Source organism: Nelumbo nucifera, chromosome 1, assembly GCF_055504915.1.
Source record: "Nelumbo nucifera cultivar China Antique chromosome 1, China Antique-T2T, whole genome shotgun sequence".
Taxonomy (NCBI): Eukaryota; Viridiplantae; Streptophyta; class Magnoliopsida; order Proteales; family Nelumbonaceae; genus Nelumbo; species Nelumbo nucifera.
Genome location: NC_142649.1, coordinates 171,547,760 through 171,572,279, shown reverse-complemented (window position 1 = coordinate 171,572,279; position 24,520 = coordinate 171,547,760). Strand labels below are relative to the sequence as shown.

At 38.4% G+C, this 24,520-nt stretch overlaps 1 protein-coding gene across 4 annotated transcripts in view; it reads right to left on the bottom strand.

Moving 5' to 3' along the window:
• Positions 1–2,576: 2,576 nt before the first annotated feature.
• FZL (FZO-like protein) overlaps positions 2,577–24,520 on the bottom strand; it is a 36,583-nt gene continuing 14,639 nt past the window's right edge. The window contains exons 5-11 of one of the 4 annotated variants that reach the window (XM_010257645.3): positions 21,507–21,641; positions 8,383–8,469; positions 7,752–8,192; positions 7,256–7,423; positions 5,990–6,220; positions 5,053–5,168; positions 2,577–3,191 (exon numbers count right to left, since the gene is read on the bottom strand). In XM_010257645.3, coding sequence (XP_010255947.1) covers positions 2,909–3,191; positions 5,053–5,168; positions 5,990–6,220; positions 7,256–7,423; positions 7,752–8,192; positions 8,383–8,469; positions 21,507–21,641 — 1,461 coding nt within the window. In that variant the 3' untranslated portion in view covers positions 2,577–2,908. The remainder of the gene's footprint in view (positions 3,192–5,052; positions 5,169–5,989; positions 6,221–7,255; positions 7,424–7,751; positions 8,193–8,382; positions 8,470–21,506; positions 21,642–24,520) is intronic. The other 3 variants (XM_010257646.3, XM_088895250.1, XM_088895248.1) reach the window with 3 other exon arrangements.

Genomic DNA, 24,520 nt, shown 5'->3' with positions numbered 1-24,520 from the left:
TAAATCCCAGTTGCTATATTAGAGGGCTTCCTTTCCTTTCTAAGGCCTACTAAAGTAGTATGGAAATGAATTGAATACATTGCAAAATGACCATCTAGAGATAAAAAGAGAAGCCCAAGAGTAGTGGAATTCAATGAATGAACAACTCATTTGCGGCTTGTTTCTGTTGGCGTTCATTGAATTGATCATGCAGAAATCTGCATCAATATCTTTCTTCTCAATATTATATTCATCACCTTCTTTATCTAAAACCATTCAAATAACAGGTAACCATCCAATTGAGCTGCAACTGACCCTCTCAAAACCCTCGGAAAATTCCAAACCCATAGGTTGTCTGAAGTACACCCAATAGGCCCTAGTACAAAAATATACCCAAGAAAAAGAGAAAAAAAAAAAGCTTGGTTGATTCTAACCAGTAATTAAATAAGATCTAAAACAAACATGGGTCCACTCAATGACCATAATCACCCAATAGGATGGGAGACTTTTAACACCTTTTGACATTCTAAAAGAATGCTACTGACTAGATCAGGAGCCCCCATTTGGGTTAAGAACAATCTTAAATTATCATAACAAAGGGTCCTTTTTCTTTTACGTTTCTGACGATTGTTCCCATTAATAGAATACATTATGCATTTGATTGATGCCAAAATAACTAAATAGTACTAAAAAAGCATACTAACAACTCATAAACTATTCTTGCTATAGTCATTAAAAAGGAGGGAAACAGTTAAAAGTAACGGCAGTAACTATTTAACCTGTACAATGATCTCATCCATCACTTAATAAACAAATGCACAGATACTACTGTGCCTTTAACAGCTTCAACTTCTGCTGAACATGATCCATGCATGCAGTCATATATAGACCCCTTAAACCCTAACCTCCTCCTCTGCATCAGCTTCTATACACTAACCTAGGAACATTAATTGAACACATTTTATTGTATTTGTATCTCTCAAAGTTCTGCTCTATGGTCCTACGCCTACAGCATGCAATAACCTGAAACAAAACAGATAAGCTAGCTCATCTCAGTGACCCTTGGTGGCCCTTAAAACACATGCTTTTGTGAGGATGAAGAGAGAATATGTGCTTCTTGCCCACCCTCTCCAAATACAAAGCTCCGAACCATTAAACTAGCACTCACAAGTCACAAATCACAATCCACTCTGGCTTTTGTTTTAGACTAGTTTCGTCATGGTCCCAAGGCCTCAAGTGAGACCTTAAAGCTAGCTCTGGTTTTCCGCTTTATTTTATGATAATTTTAGAATTATTTTACTGGAGACTCATACTAAGAAAGCTAGCTTAAAGGAATCCATTTTCATGGCTTACACAAGCAAGTACTAAAGTTTAAACGAGCGCACTGTCCTACCTTTTGACCATGTTAGTGCCACCTTTTTTTCCTCCCACTGTTCATACTTAAAACAACAAAAAGGAAATGTCTACGTAAACCATGCAAACATGGCAATCAGCTAATGGTCGTTCCTTCGGTAATCACGAGATGGACACAATGCTTCGTCGAGCCCACGAAAAGCTTCAACGACAGGATGCAGACATCACAAAAAGCTGGAACTTTACAGGCAGCCGTGTGTAAGCATCGGGAACGAATCTCAACTGGCAAGCATCATTACTGTTTTCTTATGGAAATATCCGTCACTTTCTTGATTCAGCATTCAGCAACTGCCCCTGTTCGTCGTTGAAGGTTTCCATAATCAGCGTACATTTAGTTTCCATTTCCATCTATAAGACAGACTAATCAATACCAGTGAAGTAAGAAAGGGAATAATCTTTTATGAGTCCGAGTCTCCTGCTGCTCCAAGATATGTACAGGATGATGATGTATAATTAATTAAAAGGTGGGTTGATTTAGTTTCTCATTAAATGAGCCTTTAAGTCAATTCCATAAGAAATTGTTCAAGGTACAGCGCACATGTGCTCCTCGAAGGAATTATTATGGGCACAGACAACAAGGCACTGACTCATGTTTTGGTACAGATTCTTGTATAATCAATCCACCATGCTTACATGAACATATCGGTAATAGAAATAAGCCTTGGTTTTCTGTTTGGGAGGTTGGTAGCTTTGTCTCAGACAAAATGTACTAGTTTCATCAAGGGCCAGATGGTCTGGAGGATGACAAAGAATGCGGTGGTTCCCACCATGAGATGGTATGGAGAATGATAAAGAATGCAGTAGTTCACAAACCTTTCATTTTCTAACAACTAAATACCAACCTGCTTTCCTACAAAGAAAATATCAGTGCATCCAACTCAATAAGCATTAGCAACTAGGCATTTTTCATGAAAACAGGGAGCAGCAACCTAATTCAATAAGAATCAAGTTCCACAAACTTCAGAAAAGAAAAAAATTAGTTGACTTAAAATGGGGAAGTATGAATATAATACAAACCAAACAAATGGATATATACAAACAATTTGACATAAAGAGTTCTGTCGATTTCCATATTCCTCTGTAAAGACAATAACATATTTGGTAAAGTGATCAATCTTTGTAAATGCAGGTCAACTGGCTATTCAATCAATTTGTTAAGTCTTTACCAAGGAGAATGCAGCATCTAAAAGGAAAATTTTTGCTTCATTTTATATCATAATACATGTTTGCATTGATAATATTAATACATTGCTAGTTGGTTTGGTTTTAATACTATTAGTACATCAAGGAATTGGGCTCTTGATCAACTTGTAAATCCTCATAAGGAGGATAGTCAAATACAAACAAAATATGGTAGTTCCATTTGATACATGTTACATGAATTTGATAAAATGACGTTACAACATCCTGCCTCCGTTCAGCATTCATCACCAGGATGAATGTCTCCACGCATAACAAGAGAGGTGGATGAGGGGAGTTGAACTTGCTCTGTTTCTGTGGCTAATACTAAACAACGTCAAGATACATGAAGGTTTTGAATTTCAATCTGTAATGTTTGCAGTCTTTTCTCAACGTTCAATAATTCCTCTTGAATCTCCAATATTTTGTCTAGTCTACTTTGTGCCGCATCCTGGTAAGGCTTGCTGATGAGTTTGACAAAGTTTTCAAGATCCTCAATGGTCTTCAAGAGATCTCTTTGCATAGCTTCTTTGACTTCACGTGCCAATATATCTGCTGCTCTTTTCACCTTATCCTCCATCTCCCTTCGACGGGTGGGGAAATTTGAAATTGCTAATAAACTATTACAAAGAAAGGTCGCATCAGTCTTCAATATTGGAATTGTGCAATCTAGATGCCAAAAGGCAGATACATGTAAACCAAAAGTTGCATGTTTTCTTCATCCAAAGATATGAAAAGAACTTGTTATGCTTTCAGCTATTCACAATTTCACATTGTCTTGTCCATCATCCACAAGACAGAAATACAAAATAAATTTGGTTGATATTCCAATTTATATCAATGGGGAAGAAAATGAAAATAAAATGTTATCCATGTATAGGAGAGATACATGGTAAGTAGTAACTAAAGTTGTGTTCGGTACCATTACCATTTAAGGCTCAAACATTTAGAGAGGCAATGGCATTTCATGTCACCAACACAGGAGTTTTGACACGAAAGTTGTTTGGTTGGTACTTACGCTGAATAGGCATTGAACACGTTGTTTGAGCAGTATTGTGTTTGGTATTTGGCATTGATACCTAAAATATTTAAATAAAATGTATAAATTCAACGTGACACCATCCTACTATACTGACTCTCATCCGATGGTCAAAATTAAAAATATTTTTTTTTCTGATGATTGGCTCATTATTATACATAGATTAACATCTAGATGCAGATTTAATGGTTCTAGAAGCATAGAACCAAAAATAAAAGTACCTTTGTTTTGGAGATAGGGTTTTATGGGTATTCAATGGTCTATATCCATCTTTGCTAGTATGTGATGCACCATAATATATCTCTACACTGCCATGTAGGACACCAAGAACCAGGTCATTGGACTTTGTTTCTTCAAATGGGAAGCTGATGGAGGAAACATCAATTTGACGTTTCCCCCAACACCCTCTGGTTGATGTTTCCAGTAGAAATGTTGTATGATTGTTTTTAACTCAAAACAGTCTCAACCAAACAGAAAATTGATGTTTAAACTCACCTAAAAGGGCATTAGCCTTTTATTTTTAATTTTTATGAAACATTGCAGTTTTCATGCATCTTATGTTGATGAAAATTTAAAAATGACCACTATAGCACTTCTTCATAGCTATAATACACATGAATTTAGAAGACAACTTTGCAGATCAGGTTGCCAAATTTGAAGAACTACAACAAGATCAGCTCAGGTTCTGGATTGGGTTCATTCAAAATTAAACAAATGCCCAATCCAACTTGACCCAAGTTGCAGCCCTAAAATATAGGGCCCCTGACCCAGATAACTCAAGTAACTCATATGGTGCCACATTTTTGTCCCATCTTGATTGCCGGAGGTTGGATTTCTTCCATGACAATTAAGCAGAGTCAACAAACACAAACAATCAAGAAAACAATAAATGCATGTATGAATCTTAATCCAATCATAAATACCCTGAAAATACATAATTAACGATCTATGAGTTGCATGTTTCTGGTAGGAACTCTGGGATAATTTCAGGTCGTATTCATTTATAAGACAATAATGAAAATATGGAAAAAAAATATATAGGGTGATGACACCGGTACACTACAGTTAGAAATCATTACTCTGATCTTTTTCTTTCTTGATTTATATGGAGAATTTATAAAAGAAAAAGAGAGAGGGAAAAAGCATACAAGAACCAAGAGGTATTCAACAAAGGAGAAATATAGTTATCCTTCTAGTAATTCACATGGACCTATAGACACCTAACAAACAGCTTAGTGTCTGGAATAAGTCAATAACAGCTAAAATGAACTGTCAAACACCTCTAATCTATTTGATGATCAGACTTCATAGCTGTATACAGAGGATTCCAGTTAGATAAATGATGTCAAACAGGAAAAAGTAGAAAGATGACCCCACATTTTCATCAAGAACCTTCAGTAAAAGAAGTGCAACATGAATATCAGAATAAAAAGATATATTACCCGCCAGCAGAACAAAGGCCTAGAGCAAGAAGATCTTCCAATGTGGTTGGTAGCACAGAAGTTAGCAGGGAAGCAGACAGACCTGCAGCCCCCAGTCCTCCAAAAGTCCCCAAAACCTGAAAATTTAATGAAAACTTATATTAGCCATTTTCTTAAGGTAAGCCACAGAGTATAGGTTGATATTTGAGAACATAGGGGGAGGTAGCAAGGCCTCAACTTGAGACAAGAATCAGGTTTATTCATTTATTAGATCTGCAAATCTCTAAGAAAGCATTTTCCTCACACACTGAAAACGAAGTTTGATTTTTTTATATGTTAATACCTCCAATATTAAGCATCCTAAGTTAAGAATAGAGGCCATAATTGGTTTGTATTGTTGTTTTCTGCAATAAACCAATAATAGATTTTACAACTAACAATTTTCTTTTATCCATTTGCACACTGAATCCATGCTTCAATAAACATGATGTTGACAAAATGACAAAACTTGACATACTCCCAGCATCAAATGCAGAGCAAGGAAAATGTCGAGAGGAGGGGGGACACCCCAGGACCTCTACCCCTGCCCACCACTAGGTTGAACTTACAAACCACATATCCTCTGCCATGCTTTTCAATTAAAAAAATTAAAAGAGAGGAAAGAAAGAAAAGAACTGCAAAACCATGCGTTTAAGTTACCCTGCCTAAAATCAGTTTTTTCAACCCAGCACTGCCCAGATGATTGAACCGTTTGACCCATCACCCAGAGGCCAAGACAGTCCCATGACTCCTGTTCATAATTTCTATTTATTAATATGATTTTAATATCAAAAATATCCAATCAACCAATCAATCAAATGGTCAAACCCAAAAAGAGGCTACAGGGGGGAGAGAGAGAGAGAGAGATAACAGGGGCCAGTGACCAGTGAATCTTCTTTCTTGAGAATTTTATACCGACCACTTCACGGATTTCTTGCTCAAAAAGTTTTGCTGCAGCACTAGCATTGAAGTCCTCTATTACTTTTAGGCTAAGCTCCTCTCCCTTCTTTAGCAATTCATAAGCCTCCAACTGCACTTCATTGTGTGGGTAGACAAATTCCGGCCATCTTTTCTCAAATGATTCCTTGTAGAGTCTTCCTTCACGAACATTACTTGATTGTAACCAAATCAAATACTCCCCAAGTAGTTTCTACATGCCAAAACAACAGAAAGAAGAGCAAACCATGAAAAACCAGACCAACTAGTTGAAGGCAAAACAAGTTCAAGTTAGGGCCTGTTCAAATAACAGCTGCCAACTATGAGAAATGCTGGATGGTGGGTCTTCCATGCTTATAAGTTCAAGTTATGAAGTCTTCAAGGGTTCAAGGCAACTATGCTTGAATACCTGAGAATTAGTTGTTCTACACTAATGTAGAAATTCCTAAGAGAGTCAATGAATTGTATGATTGGTCATGTTCATTGAAGTATTCTTGTTTTGGTTTCTAATCAAACATTATTTTAGCTTAGTTTAGTGAAGTTTTGGGGAGTCTTGAGGTTGAGGTAACCATGGATTAGTTCTATTGAGAACTAGGAAACCTCTAGTGGAGGGTAATGGGAGGTTCCTTACACTGTACTCCCCTCACAATTGAGTCTTCAAATCCTTTTCCATGGTTAAGACTAACTAGTTTTCTTATGGAATCATCAAGAAAAAATTCTTCCAGAATTTTTCAAATCCAGGCCCCATCTATCCCAATTATCTGGTTAGAATTAGATGGACTGCAACTCTAATGTTACCCCTCTGAAATGATAGCTTCAATCATGCTAGTTCTTACTACTAATATTGTGATCCTTGGTTTTCCAAAGATAAAGTGGTTTCCCAGATTTTTCTAGAGGCATCTCAATTTAGAACGAGTCTATGACTTTATATACTTTCTACATTGCCCATGGTAAAAAACAAATGTAGATATATTCCAGAGCATTTCTAATTGATGGATTGCACATCAATTTAGATTTCTCTGTTGACATAATTTTTGCTGTAAACCTCTAGCTTCCAATTCTAGACGATGTTGTTTGGTTCTCTTTTAACTAAGTTTGAGGCCTGATTTTATTATTTTCTTTCTTTATTGGCCTACAAAATTGACTTTGCTAATCAAGCCGATAACTGAATGTTGTTCCCTGTAAACAGGCATTAAAAAAAACAAATCTCAAGGTTCATTTCCTGCTCAGTATAGATCAATAAACTTACTTGTGCATCAGAAAGTGCAGGGCTTATAATTTCATTTTGAATGCTTGAGGTGGCCGGCATTGAACCCAATTTCTCGCCTTTGAAAACATAGGAAGCAACAAGATCAAGATTTGACAATTGAAGAGTAGATCCAACAAGCTTCAAAGCTCGTCCTTTTGCATTATTAATCTGCACAGTAAATATACAGGTGCTACCTCATAAACAATTTCAAAGTTGAAAAAGGACATGCCACCAAGGTGGAAATAATGGAAACTAGGGTCCGATCCCCTCCATCTCCATTGTTTTAATAAAATTTACAAGGTGCCAACCAGCTGGTTGGTAAGGTCTCCTGCTGGTTGTAGCGGAGACTTGGGATCGAATCCCGCCTGCACCTGGGGTGGGGGATGGGCTACCCTCCGCTGTGTAGCCCTTCAAAAGAAATAAAAAAAGGAAATAATGGAAACAAAATTAAATTTATATATGGTCGACAAATAATATGATTCTACCAGGAGCTTACCAGTGATAAAGTCTGTCTCCTCCAAGACAGACTCTCACTTTCCATCTTTGCGGCATACCGTTTTACACTATTAACCATTTCATTAACCAAGGTTAAATCCTGATTGGCAGATTTGCAATCTTCTCTGACAAGAACTTCACAAGCAGAAAGTAACCGATCTGCAATCCTAATTGGTGTTTCAAGCTTAAGCTTCATTCTTTCCATTCCATTATTTGTTGAACCATCCAAGAAACTATATAAGAACTTTTCAAGGTCATCAAAGCAACTGGTTCTCCAATGAGGATTACCCCATAACAATTCTTCATAATCTTTTCCAGCACTTGCAGAAGCTAAAAGTTTTGCTTCAAGTGCAGACCGTGCAGATACAGGATATAATGTCACATTTTCTGCATTGAGCAGTTTCCCTGTGTTCTCTTTGATAAATGCAATAGCTTCCTCAAGCTGCACAGCAATCACATAAAAACAGGATAAAACAAACAGTAAGGATCACTAGGCAGCTGCATGTAAAAGAAAAACTTCTGGTAGGGAGGAAAAAGGTTCACAAACACAGGCTTTAGATGGATTCAGAAACAAGGAAAAAAGAACTGAAGAAATAAAAAGAATAAAATCCAAATCAAAGGCATAGTTAGACCTCGCTGGTAGTCCTATAGATATCAGATTTGTTCAACACAAATACGACTTTTTTCTTCCACTGCTGAATATAATGAAGAAATGCAACCTGAAAAGCACCAAATGTGAAGTTGGAACCAATTTATGAAAAAAGCAATGTTGGTTCAATGGCTTAACTAAATTTTAATCTCAAACTCAAAGAGCGATGTTGCATCTGAAGCCAAGAAGATAAGTGGACATGAAGGATGAACCTGGAACTTAACATTTTGAAAATAATCACTACTAGATAACAAAAGACTTTGGTATGTGAAACAAGTAATATGCTGGAATGTTACATAGAAAACCTAATTAGTTCTTTTATGAACTAAAAAAAATTTCTCCTAGACACAAGGAGTTTTATTTTTTAGCTTCAACTATCATAATTGGCTGGTGTAATTAAAATATTTAAAACTCACTTCAAAAAGTTATCTCATCTTTGCAATGCCAGTAGGGATCTTTTTAACATGTACAAATCCAGATAACAAGAACCAAAGATAAGTATTACTCATTTTTGTTGTAATAAATGCAACTAAGATAGGCATCCTTTTTTTTATTTTTGATCGGTAACCCTAACTTGGTGTAATGGTAAAATGTCGGTCTGTCAAGCATGAGAACACAGGTTTGAGTCTGAGAGCGGGCACTTTGTACAAACAGTAGACCGTATCCAGTCTACTGTCCACCCCTCCCAAGACCCCAGATGTCTAGGATCAACATTGGGTAATGACCTTAATTGATAACCATAACATTTTATTAATTGAGAAAAAGAAGGGATTACGTAAAAATAAATAAATAACAAGCATCCCTTCACTTTAGAGTTACAAAATTCAAAGATATACAAGTATCCAGAACAAATACCACTCCAATATACGTTGAACAGCCTCCAAGGTTACTTACATGATATAGGAGGTGGTGGCTTCATATCATCATTCTAACGACTAACGAGCCTTTAAAGGAACTGAACAGTAGGGATGGCAATTTTCCCCATCCCTGACGGGGACCCAATTTCCCCGACCCGATGGGGTCGAGGATGAGGATTGTTTTGGCGGGGCGGGGACGGGGAGGGGATTAATAGGAATCCCTGATCGGGGTAATGGTCGGGGATGGGGATTGAGGTTCCCACCCCGCCCCGACCCCGACCCCGATTATGCATATATATATACCTCCAAAAGCATTGTACTCATTTAAAAACTTCTGAATTTTATACCCTTCAAATACAAATTTCCATCAACTCCACTGGCCCACACCCACGTCACCCCCCTATCCTTTCATAGTATAGGGAAATACCTGGAATACCCCTTGGACCCACTTAACTCTTCGACCCTTTATAGAAAAACCTAGAAATACCCCTCATTTAACACCCCGCCGCAGTTAAGGTAAACATTTAATTTTTTCTCTCCTCCCATATTTACGCACTTAACTAGCCCAACTACCCAAATCATTAATCGGTAAATTTTCTCTCTTGGGTAATTATTCTTCTCTCGTCTATATTTACTTTCATTCCAGCCTCCTACCGACCCAAGGTCCTTCTTCAGTTCTTCCGATCACTGGCATTCTTTCTGTTCTTTAATTAAACCGGTCCAATCTTGCAACAGACAGGGAGCAACTGGAAACAAAGAAAAAAATTCTCTCCCACGGCAGGGCTGCCACTTTCCTTCCTGTTGGACAAGACATAAAGTTCTGCAAAGAGAACCTTGCAGAGGACTTTGAAGAAGACAACAGAGGTTATTTAAAGGGGAATTTTCCTTATTTAAAGAGAACGTTGTAGAGAAGCATTTGTTTGAAGCAGACGATAGAGTTTTTGCAAAGAAGACACGGAGAAGAATCATTAGTTCTTAGTTTCTAAAATCTAGTGTTACTCACTCATTTCCACCCCACATTCGAAGACCGAACTTGTTCATACAATGTAAGATTCTAACTCTCTTTCTTTCTTCCTTCTCTGTCATTCATTCCATTTTCGCTCTTTTTTTGTCTTTATTCTTCTTTGTAACTCCCACATCCCTTCATCTGCCTCGTTGGGACGACAGCGACAACCATTTTTTCCCCTGTTTTCTAAGTTATGAATCAAACTAATATCGTGTAATAACACCAACTGATGTGTGTTTGAACGGGCCTTGCACTGACCGAACCCGACATCCAAATGAAACACGTGTGGCGTTGATGTGGCTTACTATATAGGTTGTGCAGATATGTAAATACTTATGATGACATATCCACACATACTGTAATGTGGACTTCACTAGTCTGGTCCCTGAGGCCTCCGGCACATGCACTATAATGACCATTGAGTCATTCCATCTCGGTATGTGCATAAAATAATCCACCAAATGTGTACTACACTAAGCTGAAACACACAACAGTACTGATCTCATGCAAACCACACGTTCACACATATTGGTTGCGTCCGCCTGCCTGAAGGTGAACAGGACTAGAGGTAGGCTGAGCCAATTCTTGAGGCATCCGGGGCATACACAAGAAAGACCCGTGAGTCAATCCATCTCGATATGTGCATACAATAATCCACCAAATGTGGACTACAATAGGCTAAAACACAATTAACAGTGATCCCATGCACACAACACGTTAACACCTATCGGTCGTGTCCTCCCACATCCGAAGGTGAACGGGCCCTTAGATAGGCTCTTCAGGGCCCGAATGCCTCCGGCATATACACTTGAATGACCGGTGAGCCAATCCATCTAGGTATACAATAATCCACCAAATGTGGATTGCACTAGGCTGACACACATCTACATTGTCTTTATAGGTTTGCAATAAACCAGTTTTAATTGTAAACGTAATTCATTAGTAAAGATATGATTCTTGTCGAACTTATGTCATTTTTTCATAAAATGTCTACTCATTTTTTTTAGTAACGGAGGATAGTTGTCAAAGATTTATATATGTTATGTTATGACTGGACAATATACAATCTAGATTTGATTTCGTTGTTGTTCATTGCTGCATATGGAAATATGTATATATGAAGCATTTAGGAAGAGAAATCATTTGTGGTAGAGGTGGATAAACGTATTAACATAACACATAAGAGACTAATCAAATAAAAATATAGTTATCAATAAAGAAAAACGAAACGTGTGATTCGTTTATATAAATAAACAAATTACACAAAAAATGTTTGATCCGGTCTAAACATCCGGTCATTTAGACATAATCCAATCTCATTAATGGTGGCCACTTCGATCATTTTGTGTAGCGATATTCCGCAAGCGTTCGACCTCGTCGCGCAATTTTAAAAAATCGCATCTCAATGCTAGATATTATGTCCTCACTTCCTGTAGTTCGGCCTCCCGTTCAAGGCAAATGCACTGGTACTCTTTCATGGCATTGAAGTTTGCATCCCTTATGTTGATCCGCAGGAATGATTGCAGATATTGGATGGCCACTCGGGCAGCCATTTCAACCGATGCATCAGGCGTATCAATTGTATCCCCATAGAAGCTTCTCACATCGCCCCACGCAGTCACAGTGACGACTGCATAAAATTTGTTGCCCACTGTATTTATAGTAAATCTCGGACATGGGAGGTAGCAAGCAGCAAAAGTTCGCCTGAGGATATCAAGTAAGGATACTTCGACCTTGAAGGGTTCTTCCATTCGAAACAACTAAACAAGATAAAAAAAAATGGAAGAACATGAGGAAAGTGAGAGACATAAATGTAAAAAGAAAAGTATGTGGCTATTTCAATTTAGAGACCGCAATACCTAACAAAAATGATGACCACTAAGTCAGTTAAGTGTTATTACACGATATTAGTTTGATTCATAACTTAGAAAACAAGGGAAAAAATGGTTGTCGCTGCTCAGTTTGTCGTTGTCATCCCAGCGAGGCAGATGAAGGGAAGTGGGAGTTACAAAGAAGAATAAAGACAAAAAAAGAGCGAAAATGGAATGAATGACAGAGAAGAAAGAAAGAGAGTTAGAATCTTACATTGTATGAACAAGTTCGGTCTTCGAATGTGGGGTGGAAATGAGTAAGTAACACTAGATTTTAGAAACTAAAAACGAATGGTTCTTCTCTGTGTCTTCTTTGCAGAAACTCTATCGTCTGCTTCAAACGAATGCTTCTCTACAAAGTTCTCTTTAAATAAGGAAAATTCCCCTTTAAATAACCTCTGTCGTCTTCTTCAGAGTCCTTTGCAAGGTTCTCTGTAATGTTCTCTGCAAGGTTCTCTTTACAGAACTTTACGTCTTGTCCAACAGGAAGGAAAGTGGCAGCCCTACCGCGGGAGAGAATTTTTTGTATTGTTTCCAGTTTCTCCCTGTCTGTTGCAAGATTGGACCGGTTTAATTAAAGAACAGAAAGAACGCCGGTGATCGGAAGAACTGAAGGACCTTGGGTCGATAGGAGGCTGGAATGAAAGTAAATATAGATGTGAGAAGAATAATTACCCAAGGGAGAAAATTCACCAATTAATGATTTGGGTAGTTAGGTTAGTTAAGTGGATAAATATGGAAGGAGAGAGAAAATTAAATGTTTACCTTTAACCGTGGCGAGATGTTAAAGGGGTATTTCTAGGTTTTTCTATAAAGGGTCGAGAGTCAAGTGGGTCCAAGGGGTATTCCGGGTATTTCCCTATACTATGAAAGGATGGGGGTGACATGGGTGTGGGCCAGTGGAGTTGACAGAAATTTGTATTTGAAGGGTATAAAATTCCGATGTTTTTAAATGAGTACAGTGCTTTTGGAGGTATTTTTTTATAACCTTGGTTGGGCGGTAAATTCTCCTATAATTTAAAATTTTTATTTATTTTAAGTAAATTTATTTTTCAAATAAATACCATTATCTAAAAAAATTTCAAGGATCGGGGATGGAGGACATTTTATCCCCAGAGGGGATCGGGGATGGGGGCGGGGGTTAATTTCATAATCGGGGTCAGGATGGGGAATATGATCCCCACCCCATTGCCATTCCTATTGGAAAGTTCTATATAAACATACACTGCTTTTCATTAAGACACTAACAAAATTTTCATAGAGAGGTGGAATCTCCCAAAGGGGAAAAGAAAGCAAGTTATGACTCTGAGAAAGGGAAATGGACAGGCTATCCTGATATAGAACAAATAGGAAAAGATACAAAAAGACAAAGATAAAAGAAAAGGTTGAAATTTCTATACAAATTACTGAATGCTTCATGTAAGAAAGAAAAAACAAATCTTAAGGCACCAAATTCTTCAATTCCTTTCCCAGAGAAACCACATCCACTTAATACATAGGCAATTTAATATCTTCCCTTATATTCTGGGCCTCTAGCCTAATACATGATGCACCAAAAAATATCTTTGAAAATGGAAAAATAACTCAAGAAAACAAGAAGCAATGCCAATGATAGGGCGGAATACATAAACAACTTTCTTTTCCCCAAGATAATTGTAAAATCAACCAGGCGTCCCAGCCATATAGTTTGTAAACAAGAGAAGAAACGGTCAGAAAGGGGTCTTCAGCACATTCATATACTCTATAACCCAGACCATTTTACATGCTTGACAATGCTTTTATCTTTTATTGAACCCATGGTTCAAAGTATCGATATGTATCGTACAATACATCAATTTTCAGGATCACTGATATGCTATAATAATGGGAATTAGGAAGATGTCTCATGTTTAAATAATAATACTAGGTGTTCATTAGTGGTGGTAATATGAGCATTGATTGAAACTAAAAAAAAAAAAAAAGAGTATCGATGCTTTTAGATGCTCAATACTGAATTTCTCAGTATCAAGCATATCGATGCTTTGGGCCTGATTGAAGCTGAAGATCACATTAATTTAGCTACATGCTCAGCTAAAGCAATTTGCACTTTGTGAATGTTTTAGAGGATTGGGTAGCTATAGTTTTAAACAGATACCATACTGGAGTAAAATAACCCTAACTCTTGAAAATCTATGAAACATAAAAAGTTTAAAGAATTGTAGTTTTTTGGGTCACACTACTACACTTTTTCATTCTGTACGGTTGATGACCCTATAGTTTACATTGTCCTCACCAAGTATCTTCATTTCTTCTCGAAAACCCATGAAGTAAAGATCTTACACTCGTAAGATACTCCTTTAATGTGACGAACAGAGAAAAAACAGAAAAGTAGAAGCTCTGAGCCTCTGATAGGAAAGGTTATTATGAGGGTGGCACATTGGTTAAAATCCCTACCTGTTTTTTGCCCTTTTTTCTACAAATGATATTGTTAGGGCCTAGTGGGTTTCGGATGGTAAAGGTGATGCTTCAAGGGTGTAAGGTTAATGACCGGAGATATTGGTGGTAATGGAAAGCAAAGGATTACAAAGTAATGAGAATTAAGGATGGATTTGTTTTTCATGGCATTTTGATTGTCTGTTAGAGAGGTGACTATCATTCTGTTTCTAATGGAATTGCTAGATGGGCTGGGGAAGGTGTGATAGGATTTGTTTTTTGCTGGAAACGTTAATTTTCATTCAATTAGTAATTAAGTAAATTCAAAAATCAGCCACCCAAAGAAAGGTGCTGATCCCTCAAAGCATCTCATAATTACACCAGAGCACAAAACAGTTCCTCCCTGGGAACCCCTTGCCTTGCTAGAGTATCAGGTAGTCCGTTTGCTGATCTTCTAGTCCACTTGAACAGCACCCCAATCTCTCTTGCTAGGCACCTGATTTCTCTTACAACCTGTCTAAGAGTCCAGACTCCCAAGCTGTTTGTGATGGGATTTTTTTGTATTTCAGTTATCCTGTCTGATCTTGATAGGTGGTGGATTATCTACACTGATAGGGAGGTAGTTTTGCGGATCTTATGTGTAGCATTTGTCTTGGTGATTCCTTATCACCTTTGGGTTGTGTTATCTCTTATCTGTTAATGACTAAACAGCCCTTCATTAACACGTTAAAAGACCCAACTACTCTCATTAAGAAGAGACTTACATGCCCAATGAAAGAATGCATTTTTTTAAATACTAAACAACCCATACTAGAAATTGAACATTGATAAACTTGTTCTATATACTTCTCATCAAGCAAAGCATTCCCAATTTTCTGAGATTATCATCAAACTATGGTTTTGGTAACTCCTTGGTTGAAAACATCTATTAGCTGTTGATCTAATTCCATGAATGGTAAACATACTTCTCTATTAGAAACTTTCTCTTGGATGAAGTGTCAATCCACCTCAATATGCTTCGTTTTGTCATACTATATTAGATTATCAACTATATTAATTGCCTTACTGTCACAATACCACCATAGAGAATCTCAAACATGTACCTAACTCACCAAGAGAGTTTTGAACCTTGCTACTACAAATTGCTTCTTACTCCTCCATGTCACAAGACTATAGCTATAAATGCACAATAGCGTAGAGTAGATCTTCTATCACCAACACAGCCTGCCCAGTCTACATGGATATAGGTTTCCATTTTCAAATGCTCATATTTTGCAAAGAAGAAGATCTCCCTTCCTAGAGTCTTTGTCAAATAGCAAAGACTATGCTCAGATGTCACTAAGTAGGGAACTCTAGGATGGTATATATTGGCTTATAACACTATCTGCATAAGAAATGTCAGGTCTAGAGACCCCCACCGGAGGGTGTTGTAAAGCTGAACTTCGATGGGAGTAGTCAAGGCAATCCAGGACCTTCGGGTGTAGGAGGGGTTTTGAGAGATAAGGATAGCAACATTCTATCCTTATTTTCAGGCCCAGTGAGATTTGGTGATTCTACAAGGACTGAGCTGCTGGCTGCGGTACAAGGGATACAGATTGCCAACTAACTAGGAGTGGAGAACTTGATGGTTGAGGATGATTCTAAGGTGGTAGTGCGTTGGTTGTCGAATCCAGAAACAGTTTTATGGGGTTACATGTATCTTCTTAAGAAAGTTAATTGGCTCACAAGGAATATTTCAGTCAGATTCCAGTGGGTTAGCAGATCAGCAAATGCCATGGATGATTCTTTGGCTAAACAAGGGGCCTCTCGGGTTTCTCTGTTTTGGGCTTCCTTGTAATTGTATTCTGTTAAGAGTGTGGCTATGTTTTCATTTCTAAGGGGAGGTAAGATCACATGCCTCCTCTTAGGGTGATTGTATACTTTATTCTCTTCTCAATAAAACTACCATTCATTTTATCAAAAAAATGCCAGGTCTAGTCATGCACAAATATAGTAACCTTCCCAATGGCCTTAACATACCCTTATCTCTGAGGGTTTCTCCATCCAACGTGTATTATTCACTTCCATTGTTAGTTGATAAATTCTTATTGTATTTTAAGTTGGAGAGTAAGTCTCCCTTGCCTTATCCCAAATAGCATTGGCTGTAGAAAGAACAAGAAGTTCCAATTTATATTTGGCTGCATAAAATCCACTAGTCATGGCATTACCATTAAGTTTTCTTGTTCCCATTTAGAGTGCTAAGGATCTTCAGCCCCCAATATATCCCACCTTACCTCGTTCTCCAACCCCCAATTTACAACTTACCAACCTATACTCATTCAAGGTAGTTTTTCCCATCTAGTTTAACCATAGAAATGGGAGTATTTGGGGTTTCATCATATAACCAGAATTGGACACCATTGCACTAAAGCTAGAATGACAATTCAATGAACTTTTTTTTATCATCAAAGGAGAATTTTTTTTGAAATTAAAGTTAAAAAGTTTTACAAATTTGTGTATGGACTAGAAGTCCCGCACTATTACATATTTCTGTCCCTTTTTACAATGCAGCCCAAAACAATTGTTGCCTCAAAGCCCCTTGTTTAGCAAGATAATCAGCTAGCCCATTTGCACTCCTAACCCATTTGAATTCTGCCTCTACCTCCCTTGCAACCTTTTCCACTTCCCTTATCACTTGTTTGAAAGTCCACGGAATAGTTCTATTGTTTTTAGCCCAAGAGATGATCACCTTGGAATCCCCTTCAACCTCAGTATGCCTCATTCCTAGTTGCTTGGCTATCTTCAATCCTTGTAGCAATGCCATTACCTCAGCTTTTAGAGAGTTGCCCATGCCGATAGGTCCAGAGAATAATGCTAATATTCTCCTTTCAAAATTTCTGATTACTCCCCCGATACCTGACAATCCCAGATTTCCAAATGAACATCCATCAAAATTCAGTTTAATTCTGTTACCATCTAGAGGTTTCCATTCCGTCCTGACTTTCTCTTTCACTCTTGAAGATTGTGCTACTTCTGTCCAGGATCTTATAATGTTTGTGACTGAGAACTCTTGGAAAATATGCAAAGAACTTACCCAATGAAATACTTTTAACTTCGATTGTGTCAATTACCTCCTCCATTGTTCTACTCTTGTCCAAGAAAATTCTATTATTCCTTTCATCCCATATCACCCAACAAGTAGCTGCCTTTGTAGCTTTCCACATAACCTTCCCTCTTTTCTTTGATTGCCTCAAAAAGTCTCAGTTGAAAAGTTGGAAAATATGCAAAGAACTTACCCAATGAGCTACTTTAACTTTGATTGTGTCAATTACCTCCTCCATTGTTCTACTCTTGTCCAAGAAAATTTTATTATTCCTTTCCTCCCATATCACCCAACAAGTAGCTGCCTTTGTAGCTTTCCACATAACCTTCCCTATTTTCTTTGATTGCCTCAAAAAGTCTCGGTTGAAAAGTCCTGCCACATCTTGAGGGGGAACCCACCTGCAACCAAAGAGAAGACAAAAAGATTCCCAAATATGATGCATAAAAGAACAAGATAATAATAGATGTGTCAAGGTCTCACCATTTTCCTTACAAAGGGAGCACATGTAAGGAGAAAGGCAAGCATAAGGCCTTCTTTTCTGCAGCATATCACACGTGTTAACCTTGCCAAGGAAAATTTCCCAACAGAATACTTGAATTTTTGGGGGGATAGGCTTACTCCAAATTTCTTTTATAGGGAAGTCCCCAACCGGGTTGCTAGGTGTGGCAAGAACATTAAAGAAAGAGGAACAAGAGAAGAGGCCGTCTACGGAGCCTTTCCAAATTCTGGAATCTTCCAAGGACGAGTCCAAATGAACTTGTCCTATTAGATCTAACAGTTGAATTAAAGAGGCACATTCATTTTCCCTAAGGCCCCTCCTGAAACCCAGATTCCAATTGACCCCACTTGGGCCAGGATTACCCAAAGAGCTTATTGTTTCCCCTTTGAAGTTTGACAAAGTGTATAGGTCAGGGAAGAGGTCTTTGAGTGGACTATCTCCCACCAAAGGTCTTCCCAAAAACGAACTTTATTACCCAGGCTCACATCAAACCGAATGGAATTAAGGAATGTTGGGTAAATTTCATAGATTGCTTTCCAAGGAGAAGATGAGGAAACATGAGGGGCAACTTTTGCATCCCAACCATTTCCATCCAAACCATGAATACTCGCAATGACTTTGTGCCACAGCCTATCTCTCTCAAATGGGAATCTCCACAGCCATTTTCCTAACAGAGCTGAGTTCCTAAGTAAAATATTTCCTATTCCCAAACCCCCTTTATCCTTGGGCTTTCTAACTTGATCTTAATTTATCAGGTGATCCTTCCTCTCCTCTCCTGGGTCCCAAAGGAAATCTCTCATGTATTTTTCTAACCTCCTTCCCACTCTACAGGGTATTCTAAAAGTTGAGAGGAAGTAAATAGGGAGGTTTGTCAGCGTGGCTCTTATTAGTGTTATCTACCAAGAGAGATGTAATTCCTCCTCCACAGAGCTAGCTTCCTAGCAAATCTTTCTATGATTGGCTTCCAAAAACCTTCTGACCTAGGGTTACCACCTAAAGGTAACCCCAAATTGCTAATTGGCCAACTTCTAATCTCACACCCCAAAATCTCTACAAATCTATTAAGTTCCCCTTCCTCTAGATTGATCCCTACAATGCCTGTTTTAGTTCAACTTATCCTTAAACCTGTTATCCCCACAAAGCTATCCAATAGCAGCTTTAGATTAACCACACCTTCCTCGTTACCTACCTCACAAAAGAAGATTGTGTCATCTGCAAATTGAAGGTGGGTAACAACCTCTTGATTTCTACCTATCCTCCACCCTCTAAACAAACCTTGGAAGTCAGCTTTCGCCACCATTCTGCTTAACACCTCAGCCACTAAAGTGAAGAGAAAAGGGGATAAGGGGTCTCCTTGCCTAATTCCTCTCTCAGCCGGAAAGAAATCCTTCGCTACTCCATTAATAAGAATTGAATAATGGGCAGAACTTAGACATCCTCTGATCCAGGATCTCCACTTGGTTCCAAATCCCAACCTTTCTAGCATTTGAAGTAGCACTTCCTAGTTAACCATATCATAACCTTTCTCTAGGTCCACCTTACACACCAACCCTTTTCCTCTACCCTTTCTTTTTTCTACAACACACTCATTGGCTACTAAAATTTGATCCACATTTTGCCTACCTTCCACAAAGGCACCTTGGAATGGCGAAATGATCGATGGAAGCACTCTTTTAATCCTTTCTGAGAGAACCTTTGCAATAATTTTATATATACTCCCAACAAGACTAATTGGTCTATAGTCTTTAGGGGTTCTGGCCTCCCTCCTCTTCGGGATTAAAGTGATAAAAGTGGCATTCACCCCTCGAGGCACCTCTCCTTTGAGAAAGAATTCATTGAACACTTCCAGAATATCAGTTTTCAGCAAATCCCAACATTCTTGATAAAAGGCCATTGAAAATCCATCCGGCCTGGGGGCTTTTGATCTTTCCATGGACAAGATTGCATTCTTAATTTCTTCCAAAGTGAAATTCCTATCCAAAGACAAAGACTGTTCTTCTGAGAGCCTATCCCCTTCCATTTCTGGTAGTTCTATTGTCACCCCACTTGAGCTTGTGAAGATTTCTTTGAAATAATTAACAAAGATCCTTGTGATCTCCTGGCTCTCTCTTACTTCTTGACCCCCCCTCCTCCACACTAAAGATCAAATTTTTCTTTCTACAACACTACAGACAAGTCACAGACGCCACACACAACCACAGCTACACCTCTAGTGTCAAATGACAGAACCTATTGGTCTTATGAGGAGCTAAAACAGCACTGGAGATTTCAAATGAAGAATTCTCAAAACTTCTTAGAATCTATCCCTATTTGGTTTTGGCAGTCAGAAAATATATATTGGATCAAACTTAAGTGACCCAACATGATCTTCTACTCTCACAAAGTCTCACCAATTGAGAAACTTCAAAGATATTTTTTTCTGGAAATTCAGAATAGATTCTTCTCTAGAACCTCATGCCTAGGTAGGAAAACAAAAAACAAAAAAAAAATGAAGCAGCCTATAAGAATAGGAGATTCAAACAATAACGAGGAGATTGGTCAGTTATTTCTCCCACCATATGATCCCTGACCTACATGTGGCTTCCACCTCATCTTGCCTGAGAGCAATCAGATGTGCAATCAATTATTTGAGCAATAGGCTATAATACCAACTTGTAAGATGCTCCCTTAATGTGATAAGCAGAAAACAAATACCAGAAAATTAGAACAGTGATCGAGAGAAAGAAAGAAAAAATGAGAGAGAGAGAGAGAGAGAGATGCACAAGTGAAACATAGAACTTCAGACAGCCACTGACTGCCTTTTCTTTGTATTTATTTTATACGTGGGGTTACAAGTAATAACAAAATGACTAAACTACCCTTTATTAACACCACAAAAGACCCAATTACCCACACTAAGAAAAGACTTGTATACCCAATAAAATAAAGATAAAAATACTAAACTACCCCATAAGTATTAGAAATTAAACAGTAAGAATTATTCTCTACACCCACAAAAACCAAATGTGACTAAAACATACTAAGTTACTAACAGCCAAAGACTTATTGATAATAAATTGAATTTTGATGATCTCGAAAAAAGAAAGCCTAGAAGACTGAAATAATTCTTGAAATGCTTCAAGTAGGAAGAAATGAAAGAAGTCATAACATAGATACAACAACACAATAATACAGATAAGGAATTTGATCTATTGTAACCCAATACTAATAAAACACCATCTCACCTTTTTATTTTCTTAACAACCAGAAAGCATTTAAGAACTCTAGTTAATGTACTGAGTAATTAAAAGCATTCCATTACAGGCACTTTTTGGCACCTAACATTTAAATAAATATCCTCAGAAGCAGCACACCATCAATGTTAACAAGTTGTATTGTACCTCACTTTGCGTTAATGGTCTATCTGCAGAAATAACAAAAAGGATCAAATCTGCACGTGGCACAAACTCTTCAGTAAGGCGCTGCTGCCTTTGGAGAATCACATTAGTTCCTGGTGTATCAACAAGGTTCATCTGCTTCACAAACAGATTAGAAAAGGTCAACCCCACACCACAAAGCAATTGTTAACTTAAGGCAAGCAATTAGGAAGAAAAGCTTCCTATCAAAGAAAAAAAGAAGAAAATAAAAAAGACATGCAGGGTGCTACAAGCATTACCATTGAAGGGGATTCCAAGGTAGTAACAAGGTGGTTGGGGATCAATCAGGAGGGCACATGGCAATATAGGAATATGATCAGGGAAATCAGAAGCCTAATGGAGTAAATGAGGACAAGAGTGGAATGGGTCCCTCGGCTGCCAATAGCCTCACAGATAGGTTGGCAAAACAGGGTGCTACAAGAACTATTTGTTTTGGGAGAGTTGTAAATCTAACAGCAGGGGTGGCAAGCTGAGTCTTTCTTTTCTTTTTTTTTTTTTTGATAATTAAAAAGGATCAATTTCATTAATAAAACTAGTGCAGTTACGAGATTCCCTTGGAGAGGCACGAGCTGCGTCCTCTCCTACCAGTAGGAAGAAAGGCGAAAGATAGAAAACAGATTCAGTCTACAATTGAGCCAAATACAAACTTTCCCTATTTACTCCTTGCTTTGCAAGACCATCAGCCATAGAGTTTGCTGACCTCCCCACCCATTGTATTCTCACTGTCAAGCTTCTTGTTAGGCAGTTGAACTTTTTAATTTCATTCTTAAAACACCACACTACATATTCTGGATTTTGTAGCCAGCCCACTACCACCTTGGAGTCCCCTTTTATTATCAATTGTTCCACACCTATCTGCACTGCTAACTGTACTCCCTGGATAGCGGCAGCAAGTTCCACCCTAGTAGAGTTTCCAACTCCTATGGGTCCTGAGAAAATAAGAACCACATTCCCACTCTCACTCCTCAGCACCCCTCCCACCCCTGACGGACCAGGATTACCAAGACTACTCCCGTCGAAATTCAGCTTCAAGAATCTTTCAGGAGGGGGTTCCCAAGCCATGCTCACTTTAGTTTTTATGGATGAGCAATTATGCACTGCTAACCAATTCCTCCACACATCACTGAATGAGATATGATGGAATAGGTCCAGTGATTTTAGCCATAAGATCACCCTATTTAGAATGCAGTCCTTCATCTCTTTTTTTTTTTTGATCAATAACACTTTCATTAATTCATCAATAGAAAATTTACAAGTGGAAGACAAACACACTTATCTTCCAAGAGTCACAAAGAACTTCAAAAAATGAAAAAAGAAAATACAAAGATACAAAGACACTAATGTTACAGCTTAGCCCAAAACAAAGAATCCCTTTCTGCCCCTTGTTTTGCTAAACCGTCAGCTAGGGAATTAGCTGATCTTTTAATCCAACATGTCTTAACTTCCATCTCCCGCACCAGCCATTTGAATTTCCTCTTCTCATTATTATACTTCCATAAATCATTTTGATCTTTGGTCAGCCACCCTATCACCACCTCTGAATCCCCTTCAATTATAAGTTTCTTGATGTTCAATTCCTTAGCTTTCCGGGCTCCTTCCATAACTGCACATATCTCAGCTCTAAGGGAGTCACCCACTCCAATTGGGCCTGAGAACATAGCAGAGATTACCCCATTTTCATCTCTAAAAACACCCCCGATCCCCGATTGTCCCGGGTTTCCCCTACTGCATCCATCAAAGTTTAATTTCAAGAATCCACTAGGTGGGGGGGGTCCAAGCCACACTCATTACTGACTTGGTCTGCGTGCAATTTGCAATTTCACCCCACTTCCTCAACATGTCATACACAGTGTAATCTGTGAATATTTCCAAAGATTTCAGCCACTGTACCGCCCTAAAATGTATGATAGCCCTCAGATCTGTTGTTCCTCTCTGAGTTTCTGAGAATATCCTGGAGTTCTTTCTTCCCACAGTGTCCAACATACTGCAGCCCTTAGTCCTCTCCACATTGTCCTTCCCCTTTTGAACCGCCACCTGAAAAAGGAAGGTGAGAAAAGGCCCTGCATGTCTGATGGGGGATTCCAGCTGCATCCAAATAAGGATGTTTTTACTGTTGCTACAGTAGTCCGAACCAGTAAGGAGAAGAAGAAGAAGAGGAGAAGAAGAAGAAGATGAAAGAACTGTCGAACCTCTTAATAGTGATTAGGCTCTAATTAAATGTACAAGGACTAAACTGCCCCTACTTAAGTATGGGACAGAGAACCTCTAATAAGACTGCCACATAAGCTCATAACTTAACCAAGGTGAGTTGACTAATCTACCCTTATTCGGCTAACTCTAACACTCCCCCTCAAGCTGGAGAATATATGTCATATAATCCCAACTTGTTACATATATAGTTCACTCTCCCTGAGCTTAAGGCTTTTGTAAACAAATCTGCCCACTAATCACCTGAGCCTACATGTTCTGTGCTTATCTCTCCAGTAAGAACCTTCTCCCTCACAAAGTGGCAATCAATCTCTATGTGCTTTGTTCTCTCATGAAAAACAGGGTTGGATGAGATATGGAGCGCAGCTTGATTGTCACAGTACAACTTCATAGGTTTATCCATGTGGAACTCGATTTCTTGTAGGAGATTCCTCAACCACACTAATTCACATGTAGTGTGTGCCATGGCTCTGTACTCGTCTTCAGCACTGCTTCTAGCCACAACCGTCTGCTTTTTACTCTTCCACGTCACAAGATTTCCTCCAAGAAATGTGTAGTAACCTGTAGTAGATCTTCTATCAGACACAGAGCCCACCCAATCTGCATCTGTGTACCCAACTACTTCAAGTTTTCCTCCTGGTTTATACAATAGCCCACAGCCCGGAGCTCCCTTCAGATATCTTACAATTCTAAGAACTGCATCCTAGTGAGATATACGAGGGTTCTGCATAAATTGGCTCACCACACTAACTGCAAAGGAGATGTATGGT